General features: G+C 48.6%; 1 protein-coding gene across 1 annotated transcript in view; it reads right to left on the bottom strand.

Moving 5' to 3' along the window:
- The window catches only part of Lhcgr (luteinizing hormone/choriogonadotropin receptor), a 76,363-nt gene extending 62,357 nt beyond the window's left edge, over positions 1-14,006 (bottom strand). Inside the window, exon 1 of the mRNA XM_045137281.1 lies at positions 13,837-14,006. Coding sequence (XP_044993216.1) covers positions 13,837-14,006 — 170 coding nt within the window. The remainder of the gene's footprint in view (positions 1-13,836) is intronic.
- Positions 14,007-15,544: the final 1,538 nt, after the last annotated feature.

Below are 15,544 nucleotides of genomic sequence, written 5' to 3'. Positions count from 1 at the left end.
CGTATGTAGATGCTGGTTGCCTGCTTTAATCTGAGGATGGATTTGAAGTCCTTGAACTTGTAGGTGTGTGTGCTTTCTCCTTTCACTCATTCCTCTGCTCTGGCAGATACCTGTTTGTGCAGTCGCTTGGCTCAAAAATGTCCCTGTGGACACATCTCATTGCTGGTAACATCACGGTACAAAAATCTCATTGACTGAGCAGGTTGAGGCCATGCTCCTGGCTGGGGAGTGTGGCAGTGGGCATGTATGTACCTGAGCCAATCAGATTCTCTTTGTTTAGAACTGACAATTTATAACAGATGGGCAGGGGAAGATCTTTGGAACTGGCTCTGAAGGAGAATCTGTAGAAAAGATTCTTGATCTCCTATGGCTAACACGCCCGCATCTCTTTGGCTCTTGCCAGAGTACCTTTCTACCTCCTTATCCTTCCATAAGTTTTTTTAAAATTTTAATTTTAATTAGTTAACTTATTTGAGAGCAACAGACAGAGAGAGAAAGAGGCACAGAGAGAGAGAGGGAGAGAGGGAGAAGGAAGAGAGAGAGAGAATGGGCGCGCCAGGTCTTCCAGCCACTGCAAACGAACTCCAGACGCGTGCGCTCCCTTGTGCATCTGGTTAACATGGGTCCTGGGGAATCGAGCCTTGAACTGGGATCCTTAGGCTTCACAGACAAGCACTTAACCGCTAAGCCATCTCTCCAGCCCCATAAGTTTTTTTAAACTTTTAATTTTAATTAATTAATTTATTTGAGAGAAACAGACAGAGAGAGAAAGAGGGAGAGAGAGAGAGAGAGGAAGAGGGAGAGAGAGAAAACGGGCGTGCCAGGGCTTCCAGCCACTACAAATGAACTCCAGACGAGTGCACCCCTTGTGCATCTGGCTAATGTGGGTCCTGGGGAATCCAGCCTCGAACTGGGATCCTTAGGCTTCACAGGCAAGCGCTTAACCACTAAGCCATCTCTCCAGCCCCTTCCATAAGTTTCATTTCTCTCTCTATTTTTAAAAAATGTGTGTATGCATGTGCATATATCTTTGTGTGTGTGTGTGTGTGTGTGTGAGTGTGGGTATATGAATATGTGTGTGTGAGAGTGTGTGGTAGTGTGATTGTGTGTGTGTGTGTGTGAATGTGTGAGTTGTGTGTGGGGGAGGGGGAGTGTAGAAGCCAGAGGACAACCTCAGGGAATACTGTCTTCCTTTGCTTCTTTTCTTTTTCCTTCTCTCTTTCTCTCACTCCCTCCTTCCTTCCCTCCCTCTTTCCCTTCCTTCCTCCCTTCTTCCTTTCCTTTCTCCTTTCTGACAGGGTGCCTTATTAGCTTGGAGCTCACCAATTAGGTTAGACCGGCTGGCCGGTGATCCCCAGAGACCCTACCGTCTCTGATCTAACCCTAAGCCTGGGATTAAAGGTTCACGTACTGCCACACCCAACACTTGCTTAGGGGCTGGGGGTCAAGTTCAACTCCTCATGCTTGTGAGGCCAGCCCATGACTGACTAAGCTCTCTTCCTAGCCTCCATTAAGTTCATCTCTTACGAGACTGATCAGAGTGGATTTCTGGTTTGCAAATGGGTAAAAGCTCAATTATGTTTGATCCAAGAATACATGGTGAGACAATCAGTGTTCTATTGAGCATGTGCCTGTGATGCAAACAGGGCATGCATTAGAGGAGAGCGAGCGAGCGAGCAAGAGAGAGAGAGAGAGAGAGAGAGGGAGAGAGAGAGGGAGAGAGAGAGAATTGGTGCGCCAGGGCCTCAGCCACTGCAATCAAACTCCAGATGCTTGCGCCACCTAGTGGGCATGTGTGACCTTGTGCTTGCCTCACTTTTGTGCATCTGGCTTATGTGGGATCTGGAGAGTTGAACATGGGTCCTTAGGCTTCGCAGGCAAGGGTCTTAAGTGCTAAGCCATCTGTCCACCGCTCCCCAGCCCCAAAGGTCTTTCTAACCTGATGTCAAAGGCCAGGTCTGAATTCCCAGGATAGCCATGTGTGCTAAGCTGACCCCACAGTGTGATCCTTTAAGAACTGACCATGTGCTAAGGCTTCTTTGCTACTTAGGCCAGAAGGGATGGCTCCCTGCTCCAAACTTGACTGTGTTTACCACCTGCTTCCTGTAGTCAGCTGAGCCTTGGGCTTCCTCTCCTGGGGCCCTTTGAAGGGGAGGGCCCACCCGGGTCTTTGGATCCCGCACGTGGTGGGCATTTCGGTGCACGGCTCCTGCGTGGTCAGCACGACTGCTCTGAACTTGCTCCGTGCGCCCAAGCAGAAGCTCAAAGATGGGAAGTACATGAAGGAAACGTCTCAGAAAGGACTGGCTGCCTCTGTGGGCCGATGAGACTGAAAACACACTATGCCCAAGGAAGGGCGCTTTGTCTGCAGCTCAGCTTGGCTGAAGGGGGGGAAATGTGAGACTCCAGGCAACTTCAGGCTCTGCTATTTGGAGATTCTAACTTTTTTTTTTGTGTGTGTGTGCAAGTTATTTCTGTTTTAATGATATTTTCCTAGTAGATTTTCTTTTCTTTTTCTTCTTTTGTTTTTGTAGTCAGTGAATACAGTCAAGTTGGTACCATTGTCAGCCTCCTGCCTGTCTTACCCCCCCCCCCCAACTTATTCTCATCCCAGGCTGAGAAGAGCTGGGGGTCATTTTCTCTCCTAGGCTGTTCTCTTAAGCTTGCCATTGGATGATAGGTACGTACCGGGAAATCTAGTATCCTTGGGGATTTTTGTTCTTTGTTGTTGTGTGAAACTTTGATTTTTCTTGTGCTTTTTGCTCTGTTGTATCTATTGTCATCACTGCAGTGAGCCCTGTTCAGAGGCGAGAGTCATCACACCCCTCAGAGGTGAGAGTCATCACACCCCTCAGAGGTGATTCATCACACCACACAAAGGTGAGTCATCACACCTCTAGAGGTGAGAGTCATCACACCATACAAAGGGGAGTCATCACACCTCCTTTACAAACAGCACAGAGAGTTTAGCACTGGACCAAACCAGTGCAAATGAGGGGAGAGGCCTGTGCTAGAATCTGGTCCGCCCAGTATTTGTTCTACTAGTCACTTTGGACAAGTTGGGGGCTCTGTCAGACCCTGCCTTGTCATACCTTGTGGGTTCGGAGGTACTGTCTGCTAATGGTCAGGAGTGGTTTGGAACCCAGGAGTAACCCTCACTACATCAGAGTTAAGGATAAGTGTAACAGTGGCAAGGGGCAAAACCTTCATTCTGCAAGTTGGATTTTATTTATGTATTTATTTGAAAGAGAGAGAGAGAGAGAGAGAGAGAGAGAGAGAGAGAGAGAGAGAGGGAGAGAGACACTGGGTGTGCCAGGGAGGGCCTCTAGCCACTGCAAATGGACTCCAGATGCATGCACTGCTTTGTGCATCTGGCTTACATTGGTACTGGGGAATCAAACCCCGGGGAATGATGGGTCTTTAGGTGTTGTAGGCAAGCATCTTAACCTCTGAGCCATCTCTCCAGTCTGGATTTTACATGTTAATTGGGCTTTTCTGAATTTGGTTGGAGTGGCACTAAAGAGCTGCAGTTGGCTCAAGGCCACGCGCAGAGCAGCTATGAGCGGATGGGTGGTTTGCTGCTTGGAGGGGTGGCATTTCCCAGTCGGGTGAGAGCTGGAATAAAATGAAGACCCTATGGAGAAGGTGCTGGAATCGGTCCACAAGTCTGAGAACCTACCTGTCTGGTGTGTGGAATTCTTTTATGGCTCTTCTTAAAACAAAACAAAACAAAACACAACAAAACCAAAGAGCTAGTGGGAAGTTTGCTAAAATCTTCATTGAAATCTGCGTTCTTCTCAAACCAAGGGCCACTTCAAGCACAGAGAATCTCTGCACTCGGGCCTGCAATGAACAGCTCTCCATCAGCACAACATGACAATCTTTCAGGCCCCGCAATGTAATCATAGGGATGCACAGCCTACTGACTGGTCCTCCACTCTGGGAGGTCACATTTTTGGACAGAGGCCTTTGGTCCTTGTGATTTAAGAAATGAGGACAAACTGAGGAATCTGGGAAGCACTGGCTGAAGAGCTGAGTCCTGAATTTAACTCATTTACTGCTTTTGAAATTAAACAAAGCCCCCAAAGCTGGGTCCAGTGTCAAAGGGATCCTTGTGTGATTCCTGTGAATGCCACCCTCCCATTGGGATTTTGGCTCTCAAGAGAGCTATCGCCAGCCCCACCTCCCTTGCCAGGTCACTGTCCTGCTACTGGTTCCCATCTGCTCGGGCAGAGGTCGTGGCCAGCCTCAATTCATGCCACACTGTCTCCTGTTGTCATGGAGCTTCTCCTCCGGACTGTAAGTCAAAATAAAAAAAACGTTCCTCCTGAGCCGGCCATGGTGGTGCACGCCTTTAATCCCAGCTCTCAGGAGGCAGATGTCGGAGGATCATCATGAGTTCGAGGCCACCCTGAGACTACATAGTGAATTCCAGGTCAGCCTGGGCCAGAGACACCCTACTGTAAGGTTCAGGAGTGACCAAGACCACACAAACCGCTCTGAGGCAAAGATGAAAACTTTCATTTGGGGGCGGGAAACACGAGCTGTCAGTACTGACTCTCAAGAGCGGAGCACAGCCAACCAGAGATTCCAGATATTTATAGGTGTATAGAGCTTTTCAGTTGGGGGAAGGTGAGGAAGGGGAAAGAACTCCTTTGTCCTTTACATTAGCTATTTCAAATACTGACCAGGTGACCTGGGAAATAAGGAGGCAGGAAACCTAGACCTGGGGCATTGTTAGGCAAGGAAGGGATAATGGCTGGGTGGTTCCTTGAGGAATGTGGATGACCCACTTCCTGATGTCTCTGTCGCCCTCCTGCTGTCGTTGGTCACTCCATTTTGGGAGCCTGTCCGGATCTAACACCTACCTCAAAAAAACACCACCCCCAAACAGAACAACAACAACCAAAACTTTCCTCCCGTCAGCTGCTTTCTGGTTGGGTTTTTGGTCACGTGCTTGGTCCCAGCAGCACGAAGGTAATTACAATGCTTGGCCTTTTTAATCCTGCTTTATTTCTTGTGTCTTTGTCATTAATGGGTCAGTTCTTCTCTAACAAGAACAGTGAAAATCAAAACAATCTAGAGGGCTCGAGAGATGGCTTAGTGATTAAGGCACTTGCCTGCAAACCCAAAGGACCCAGGTTCGATTCCCTAGGGCCCATGCGAGCCAGATGCAGAAGATGGTGAATGCATCTGGAGTTTGTTTGCAGTGGTGGCCAGGAGGCCCTGTGTGCCTATTCTCTCTCTCTCTTCCTCTCTCTGTCATAAATAAGTAAATAAAATATTTAAAAAAAAATCTAGACCAGTTTTACTCATATGAGTAAGCTCTAAGTTCTCTGTCTTCTTTATGTCTTATTGGCTGGTTGGTTAATGGCTGTACTGAGGATGGAGCCTATGTTAAGTAAGTGCTATATCCCTGACCTGCATCCCCAGTCAGAGGGAGGTTTCTCTGCTTCTCCAGCTGCTGCAAAAAAATGTTATTTCATATCCATATTCTGCTATTGCATATTCAAAGGATAGACTGGGAGCCTGCAGACTCTAAACCCGGACGCTAACAACACAAAGATATGAAGAACTCTCTCTGTTAGCCACAGTGCCTTCTCAGTTCACTCTCCCGTAGAATTGAGATTTAGCTAGCAGATATGCTTCCTTTAATTTTCTTTTTCATTTATGAGAGAAAGAGAGAGAGAGAGAAAGAAGGAGCGTGCCAGGACCTCCAGCCACTCCAAACATATGTGCCACCATGTGCTACCTGGCTTACCTAGGTTCTGGGGAATTGAACCTGGATCCTTAGGCTTCATAAGAAAGCGTCTTAACCACTAAGCCATTTCTACAACCCCAAATATGCTTCCTTTTTGCATTGGTTTACTGTGCCTACTTAGTTATCTATGCAGGGTTTTTTTTCTCTTTTCTTTCTTTCTTTCTTTTTTTTTTTTTTTTCCTGATACGGGGTTTTTGCTATGCATCCCAGACTGGCCTTGAACTCAGCATGTAGCCAACGCTGGCCTTCAGCTCTTGGCTCTCCTCCTGCCTTTCCTTCCTTAGTGCTGAGATTACAGGTACGCACCACAACCTGCCCATTGACTCAATTTGATACCATGTAGCCCAATAACCTCAACTTTATTTATTTATTTATTTATTTTTAATTAACTAATTTATTTATTTGAGAGCAACAGACAGAGAGAGAAAGAGGCAGAGAGAGAGAGAGAGAGAGAGGACAGAGAAAGAAAGAGAGAAGGAATGGGCGCACCAGGGCCTCCAGCCACTGCAAACGAACTCCAGACACGTGCGCCCCCTTGTGCATCTAGCTAACGTGGGTCCTGGGGAACCAAGCCTCGAGCTGAGGTCCTTAGGCTTCACAGGCAAGCGCTTAACCACTAAGCCACTTCTCTAGCCCAGCCTCACACTTTAATCATCATAACACATGTGAAATTCTGGGAATCATAAATTAGATTTCCTTTAAGTGGCCCTCAGGCTCAGAACAAGGAGTCCAACGCAATAGTCAGGGGAGGATTTTTGCCTCCCAGAAGGCATCTGGCAAGCGTCAAGAGGTATTTTTGCTCCACACAATTTGGGAGAGCCATGTTTCTGGCATCTAGTGGTTAGAGGGCAGGGATGTGGGTAAACAATCTACAGGGTACACAACTGTCTGCCACCACAGGTCATTATCTGGCCCCAAATGTAAGGTGCTGAGGTTTGAATGGCTTGCCTGGCAGAAAAGGCACGCTTGAAAAAGTAGTTCAACTGTGGGAGGAAACGTGTCTGCAGGTACAGGTAACCGAAACCAGCACGCGGAGGGGAGAAGCTGGGCCCAGGGAGAGGTGGGAAAGCTTCATAGGGAAGGGCTCCTAATCGTGATTTTTATTTAATGCCATTTATTTGCCAGCACAGAGGTAGAGGGAGAGAGAGAGAGAGAGAGAGAGGGAGAGGGAGAGGGAGAGGGAATGAGTATGGGCACACCAGTGTCTCTAGTCACTGCAAATGAACTCCAGATGTATGTGTCATTTCATGCATCTGGCGTACATGGGTACCAGAGAATCAAACCCAGGTTGTACGTCTTTGCAGGTAAGTGCCTTAACTGCTGAGCCATCTCTCCAGTCCGTATTTAATGTCTTTTTAACCAACCAACCAGCCAAGAATGCCTTTTGTTAGTCCTATTGGAAGAGTTGTTACCAAAACGACGATTTCTAAACGAGGATTGTGCAATCCTCTGGGTAATCAATCAAAGATTTCTAACGATTTTACGTCTCCCTTAAAAAAGAAAAATTGTATTCTTCAAAGAGAGACTCAGAGCCCTCACAGTGCTGACAGTGAAGTGACCGTAGAATGTTCAGTGCTAAATGGACCATCTATGTCACTCCCTTGGGGGTTCAGGGACCATTGTGGAAGAGGAAGTGGGGGAGGAATGCCCTGGAATGCTGTCTTGTGGAGATGAAGTGGTGGTTCATCTATGTGTGACTTCACAGTGATACCTGTACAATATTGGGCCTACCAACATTCTGTCATTGATGGTGGAGGAGAGAAAAAAAATAGCCAACAAAGTAGGACAGGGAGTACTTGAAAAAGAAAAGGGGTTCAGTGGAAAGAGATGGGAGACATAAGAAGGTAACGGGAGAGGACTGTGATCAACATACATCATATACAAGTATAAAAACAGCCAGTGAAAACATCTGAGGGGCTGGAGAGACGGCTCAGCAGTTAAGGCGCTTGCCTGCCAAGCCTAAGGACCCATGTTCAACTCTCCAGATCCCACGTGAGCCAGATGCACAAAGGTGAGGCAGGTGCCAGGCTGCACATGCCCACTAGGTGGCACAAGCCTCTGGAGTTGGATTGCAGTGGCCGAGGCCCTGGTGAGCCAATTCTCTCTCTCTAAAATAAAAGTCAAAAGCAAACATTTGGAAAATATTTTCCCCCTGAGAGTCTGGGAGAAGAAAGGAGAGGGAAGAATTCACTCAGCCTTGTTCTTGGCTGTTCAGAGAGGACTCTCTGGTGGAACTAACTGTGACTCCCCCCTTTCTCTGTTTCAAGGTGCAATGTCCCAATGTCCTCACCCTTGGCCCATGAAGACCTCCGTCCCCAGTGACTTCACCCACTCACTCTCTGAATTCCTCAGTACCTGCGTCCTCTCTCTGGTGTGTTTCCACTCAGATCCTGGGCTCCTCAAGGACCAGAGCCTCATCTTTCCATACCTGCCCCTTACCAGAGCACTGAGCAGTGGTCCCCACTGATGTTGGGGGGGGGAGAGGAGACACTGGAGAAAAATGTCAGGCCACTAACACTTTCATGGTACACTGGACTGGTGCATTCTCACATTTTTCCCCTTCCAGAGTCTCTGGATTGTGTCATATAAGAGCATGTAAAAAGTTTAATCTCTGTTTAGTAAGGCACAACATGCAAAAAATAAATTGCCACAATTATTATTAGCATTTACTTACTAACACGGTTTTTTAAGAAGCTGTTTCCATATCAGGCAGATTAACCTTTCTGTTGTCATAGAGACAAAGATCTTTATATAACTATATGCAAGGGGGAGATATTTTCTCTCTCTCTCCCTCCTTCCAGTTGTCTGGTACTAATGAAAAAAGAAAGGGAATTTTTAAAAAATCAATTATTTTCTTTTACTTTTTTCTCCCTCCAATTAAAACAGATGAAAATGCGGGCGGCTACTTCTTGTATATTTTAGGGTTTAAATACTTGCATCTTTAATGTCAAAATGGAAGGGAAGGAGATAGGAATCATTTTTTAAAAAATTTTTATTTATTTATTTGAGAGTGACAGAGACAGAGAGAAAGACAGATAGAGGGAAAGAGAGAGAGAGAATGGGCGCGCCAGGGCTTCCAGCCTCTACAAACGAACTCCAGACGCGTGCGCCCCCTTATGCATCTGGCTTACGTGGGTCCTGGGGAACTGAGCCTCGAACCGGGTCCTTAGGCTTCACAGGCAAGTGCTTAACCGCTAAGCCATCTCTCCAGCCCAATAGGAATCATTTTAACAATGCCACTTTGAAAATTTGCAGGCGGTGGGCTTGCGGGTGAAGGCAATTATCATTCATGTGCCTCTTTATTCTTCTTTTTAAACCAAACAGTGAACTTTAGACAAAGGCCAGAGAAGGCAGAGCTATTAGTGCCTGAAATGACTAACCTATAAGCATCTGGTGAGGGACACTGGTGAATTTTAAGGCACTGTGGGGTATTTGCTTCCTCTGGCCTCCAGAGACTGGACTGCTTCCCTTCTCGGTGCAGAGCCAAATCCTACAGACGCACAGGTTTAAGACCACATCTTCCTCCTTACTTCAAAAACTTGGCTCCTCCCTCCCTTCCTTTCTTTCTTTTTGTTTTGTTTTTCAAGGTAGGGTTTCACTTTAGCTCAGGCAGACTTGGAATTCACTAGGTAGTCTCAGGGTGGCCTCGAACTCACGGTGATCCTCCTACCTCTGCCTCCTGAGTGCTGGGATTAAAGGTGTGCGCCACCACGCCTGGTGTCGGTTCCTTTCCTTTTAGGAACTGATAACTTGCTATTCATAGCATTTTACCATTGAGTGATGATTTTTTTCCTGCGCCATCCCTTTATCCCTTAAAGAACAGGGCATGACAACCCAAAGTTACTTTTCCTGTCTTTAACCTCGATGCTGCCTCATACCTTCTCCGTCCCAGCTTCTTTCCTTAGCACCCTGGCCCACCCGTGCTCTGAGGCTCACCCTCCCCTTAAGTTCTCCAATGGCTACTTTCCTCCTGCCTCAGCTGAGAGCCCCTCCTAGCAAAGGGGCTCCTTCTCTCATCCCGCATATCCTCAGCTGCTCTCTGTGGCTCCTTTCCTCTACCGCTCTTTGAAGAAAAGCTACGCCAAGAAAAACCCTTCTCCATCCTGCTTGTCATGTGTCTCTGAATCTGGGTTTTAAAAGAATATTTTTATTTATTTATTTGAGAGAGAGAGAAGAGAGAGAAGGGCCTCCTGACACTGCAAACAAACTCCAAATGCCTGAGTTATTTTGTGCATCTGGTCTTATATAGGCACACAGGGGAATCAAATCCAGGCTGTCAGGCTTTGCAAACGAGCGCTTTAACCACTGAAGCACCCCTCCAGCCCCTATGGGGTTTTAAATTTTATGCTTTTCCCACCAATAAATAGGTGTGCATATGGAGGGGAGTGATGGAGAAGGGACGTATGAGGCGGGAGGAAATTTATATGACCATGGAGAGCAATGACTTGGTCCTCAAACTTCAGCATGCATCAAAATTGCCTCAGAGGGCTGGGGAAATGGCTAAGCGCTTAAAGTGTTTGCCTGTGACACTCAAGGACTCCGGTTTGATTCCCCGGGACCCACGTAAGCCAGATGCACAAGGGGATGCCTGCGTCTAGTGTTCGTTTGCAGTGGCTGGAGGCCCTGGAGTGCCCTTCTCTTTCTCTATGTCTGCCTCTTTCTCTCTCTCAAATAAATAAATAAATAAAATATTTTTTAAGAAAGGCTAGGCGTGGTGGCACATACCTTTTAATATTAAAAAAACCACCTGAGAGTTGTGAAAATACAGATGCTGAGCATTATCCCCAAGAGGTTTCTTTTAAAAAATAGTTTTAGGTTTTTTTTTTTTTTTTTTTTTTTTGAGAGAGAGAGAGAGAGAGAGAGAATTGACACACCAGGGCCTCAGCCACTGCAATCAAACACCAGATGCTTGCACCACCTAGTGGGCACGTGAAACCTTGCTCTTATCTCACCTTTTGTGTGACTGGCTTATGTGGGATCTGGAGAGTTGAACATGGGTCCTAAGGCTTCTCAGGCAAGTGCCTTAACTGTTAGCCATCTCTCCAGCCCCCTGAGTTTTTGATTCAGCGTACTGGGCAAGGTCTGAGAGCACATGTCTAACTTGGGGATGCTTCCCTGTTGCTGGTCCAGAATTACACTTGGAGCAACCACTTCCTTGAAGAAACAAGCCTCCTATTACTTCACACACATCTCTCTTTGTTTCATGGATTTTAGATTCTCAATGTTGTTCCAAAAAACTATCCTATTTTGGACTACATGGACTCTGCCTCTATAAAGTGATCACCTGAAAGCCAACGTCATTTCTCAATCACCTGGTCCTCAGGTAGCATGATATTTATTTATGTGTTTATTATATTTATTTACTTATTTGAGGGGGGGGGAGAGGGAGGGGGAGGGAGAAAATGGGTGTGCCAGGGCTTCCAGCCACTACAAATGAACTCCAGATGCATGAGCCATCTTGTGCATCTGACTTACATGGGTCCTTGGGAATTTAACCTTTGGCTTTCAGGCAATCACTTAACCACTAAGTCATCCCTCCAGCACAGCATGACTTTTAAAAAGCTATTTTTATTTATTTGAGAGAGAAAGAGGGGGAGAGAGTGGGCATGCCAGGTCCTCCAACCACTGCAAACAAACACCAGATGTATGCCCCACCCTGTGCATCTGGCTTACATGGGTCCTGGGGAATTGAGCCAAGGTCCTTTGGCTTTGCAGGCAAGCACCTTAACTGCTAAGCCATCTCTCCAGCCTCCCAGCATGACTTAACTTTGTTTTCTTTTAAGATTATTTATGAGTGAGAGGGAGAAATAAAGGGAAAGGATGGGTGTACCAGGGCCTCCTGCCATTGCAAACAAACTCCAGACACATGCACCACTTCATGCATTTGGCTTTGTGTGGCCACTGTGGAATTGAATCCAGGCCATCAGATTTTGCAAGAAAGCATCTTTAAACCACTGAGCCCTCTCCCCAGACTTTTGAGGGTTACCATGATTGGCTCCAGGCTCTAACTGTCCAGGAGAGGGTGCTTTCAGTGGAGGGAGGACACTGAGCCGTCTCTAGGGTCTGTCAGGGACAGCAAATGGCTTTCAAGCCTGGAGAAGCAGCTCCACGCTGATCACCAGGTTTGCCAGTTATATTTGTACTGCTCCTGCCTCGTACCTCCACCCCAGCCCTAGCCAGCAAGTAACAATCTACTGAGGGCGTCTTTAAACTATGCTGTGTGGCAATGAGATAAAGTCTTGTGTTTTCACATCAGTTTTCTTCAGGGAGGGGTGGGTCCCCTTGAGGAGCCAGTGGGGGAATCTCAGTGAGAAGCTGGACCTCAAAGGACCATTTAGTTCTCTTCTCTTGATAAAGGCAAGTTCCCCCATTCTGTACTATAGTTGAAATTCAGAGTATTTTTTTTTAAATTAAGGGAAGGGTAATTTTCTTAGAGAGACAAGTGAACATAAAAAGATAATTAATAAAGACCTCTCTTTGCAACATAATAGCTGAGGGACCTTGAGCAAGTCATTCCATCTCTTTGGATCTCAGTTTTTCTTTCAATCTGCGTAAGTTCTGGGCAAGCGTGAAAGGCTCTTCGTGACACAATGATTCACAAGAAAAACATGGGCGGCTTGTCACGGGAGGACAGGACAGAAACATAGAAGGCAAGGTCCATGGATTTGTGGATTGATTGAAACAAATTCTATCAGCATGGCTGTTACCTCCAGGGAATGGGGCTGACATGATAATTAATGGAAGCTAATTAATAGAAACCCCTCAACCCTTATACTGTTCCTCTCAATCACTGGGATTCCCACAGGCCATTAACCTGTCTATAGGGAGCATCCCCACTTCTCCTTGAAGCCAGCCCTGACAGCTTGCTGGCCAGCCCAAGGGATGCAGCATGATGAAACAGAACTCCATCCAGTCGGGGGCCTTCAGCATGCTTCTGTTTTACTCCTCTTCTAAGAGTCGTAAAGTGGTTTAGTGGTTAAGTGCTTGTCTGTGAAGCCTAAGGACCCCGGTTGGAGGCTCGATTCCCCAGGACCCACGTTAGCCAGATGCACAAGGGGGCGCACGTGTCTGGAGTTCATTTGCAGAGGCTGGAGGCCCTGGTGCGCCCATTCTCTCTCTCTCTCTCTCTCTCTCTCTCCCCTCTTTCTCTGTCTGTCGCTGTCAAATAAATAGTAAAAAGTAAAACAAAAACAAAAGAGTCGTACTGAGACGTAAGTCACCCATTTCAAGTGCTCAGTGTCACGGTTTCTGGATGTCTCTGCGCCACCACTGAATGGAGAATTTGTTCATCATCCCCAAGCCCATTAGCGGACGCACTCGCTGCTCTTCAGCCCGTGGGATCCATGACTCTACCGATGGGCAGTCCATCTGGACCACGCCATATGTGGAACCCTTTTGTAAATGGAAGGCAATTTGGTCCCACTGGGACAGCGTCATGCAAAGTCCCCAAGGCTTCAGCCAAGTGTCCCCAGCCTGCCTGCCAATGCTCTCACGGAGGCCATTCACTGATTGGCTGACCAGCGCAAGTACACCTGAGGGAGGGGCGACCCACGCACCTGAGGCCACACCTGCTAGCCCCTCTGCTGACAAATGGGGTCACTCCCTGGCCCTAAGGCCTGAGCACTTCCTTCCCAAAGGAACACAAGAGCTCACAGCAGCCCACGCAGAACCTGGCTAGCCAAGGCTCCAAACCTCGCAGACTGCTGGGGTGTGGGGTGTGGGGGGTGTGTGTGTGGGGGGGGGGGGTAGAGACCACTGCTGACCTGGAGCACAGATCCACTGACCCTTCTAGAAGGGTCAACAGAGCGAGGCCCTTCTCCCGGGGGCCGTCGATGCAACGTCCATGTCTCCTGCGTCTGCCAGATTCCAAGGGAGGAGGGAGGGAGAAAGCGCGGGTCTGGGATGCCAGGGGCTTGGGATGGCAAAGACACCCTCCATTCAGTTCCAAGTGAGGAGGAGTGTGTGGGGGGGCTGCCAGGGCGAGGTGTCTGCTTTCTCTCTCTCTAGATATCCAGCAGAAGGGACAAAAGCTGAGCTCGGAGGGCAGGTGAGCAAGGCCGCCAGGGCGTACTCACAGTCTGGCAAGGCCGGCGCGCGGGCCGGGGCAGCGCAGGGCACCTTGGGGCGCGCAGTCGCAGGGCTCCGGGCAGCGCGGCCCGCGCAGCGCTCGGGACAGCAACGGCGGCGGCGTCGGGGGCGACAGCAGCAGAGTCAGCGCCAGAAGGGGGGGACACCGCCACCCCATGGCCCGCCAGTCCCCCCCACCTCCTCCAAACCCACGAATGCAGCGCGGGGCTCTTGCAGCCCAGCTGGGTCCTGGATGCCCCGGGGGGCCCGCCCCTCGGCCTGAACCTCCCACCCACATTCCCCTCCCTCTTGACCGTGCGCCCCCCCCCCCCACCCCGACAGCGCATCCTTGACCTGGGCCAGGCAGCCTTTCGATGGGCCGGGTTCTGAGTCTGCAAGTGCACCCCGGTTCAGGGTGTGGGTGTGGGGGTCCCCGAGGAGGGGTCTGCAGCAACTGCTGTGTGCGCGCGCGCGCGCGGGCCGGTGAGTTCTGTACTGCTCCTCAGAGTGTGGAAATGCGGTGGCCACTTTGGGAGACCTGTCTTAAGTTCCTCTAAGAAGAGAGAGTTAAGATTTGTCTACTGGTCACACCCACATCAGAAGGGGCGCTCCCCATTTATCCCAATCCCCTCTGCGTTTTCACAGCACGCTGTCTGCTTCTGCCCAGTTATCTCACCTCCACTAGAGACTGCGATGTCCCTGGGTGGCAAAACCCAATTCAGATTCATTTGGTATGCCTTGGCAGGTACTCAGCAAAGAATGAAATTGCTGTATTCATCCACGACATCGCAGCCCGGCATATAGGAGGGGGTAGTATATAAGTCCAGACCCCGTGGCAGGCGCCCTGCCTCACATCATGTCAAAACTCCGTGTTATCCTAGCAGGGCATTTACAAGCAACAGCAAAGATGCTCGGGACGACGTTATGCGGTGGCATCCTTGCAATCGCCCAGCTTGTAAATAGAGGGACCCTGTCTGGGCCCTGCTATCGCCTCGCCCAGCCCATCCGTCTGTCACCAGTGTGAACGTGTTGTTGCATGATTTTCCATAGGGACTTGGAAAGGAGGTCAGCTTTTCACGGCAGCCACGCAGCGTGTGTTGCTTCTCTGATCTGATCACTGGAAGGTTCCTTGCTGAAAGGGGGGCAGGGTTCTGAACAGCAGATGCCTCAGGCCCTCTGCAGGCTCAGGAAGCCCAGGAACGGATTTCTTTCAAGAATATTTTTATTTATTTATTTATTTGTAAGGAGAGAGAGAGATAGAAGGGAGAGAAGGAGAGTGTGTGAGAGAATGGGTGTGTCAGGGCCTCTAGCTGCCGCCAACAAACGCCAGGATCGTGTGCCCCTGTGGAACTGGCTTTTACACAGAGACTGAAGAATCATACCTCGGACCTTAGGCTTTGCAGGCAGAGCCATTTCTTCAGCCCCCAGGCTTCTTTCTTTCTGAAGTCAGCTCTCAAGGGCAGCCTCCTTCACTCACCAGCCCAAGGAGGGTAGATTATTATTGTTTTTTTTTTTTTTTTAAATCACTTGAAGTCGGGCATGGTGGTGCACACCTTTAATCCCAGCACTCGGGAGGCAGAGGTAGAAGGATTGCCATGAGTTTGAGGCCACCCTGAGACTCCATAGTGAATTCCAGGTCAGCCTGGGCTGGAGTAAGACCCTACCTTGAAAAACAAAACCAAAAAAAAAAAAATCACTTGAACTTGGCTCAATTGT

This window comes from Jaculus jaculus, chromosome 18 (assembly GCF_020740685.1).
Source record: "Jaculus jaculus isolate mJacJac1 chromosome 18, mJacJac1.mat.Y.cur, whole genome shotgun sequence".
In the NCBI taxonomy this organism is placed as follows: domain Eukaryota; kingdom Metazoa; phylum Chordata; class Mammalia; order Rodentia; family Dipodidae; genus Jaculus; species Jaculus jaculus.
Note: the sequence above shows the minus strand (reverse complement) of the source record. Positions and strands in the feature narration are given on the sequence as shown.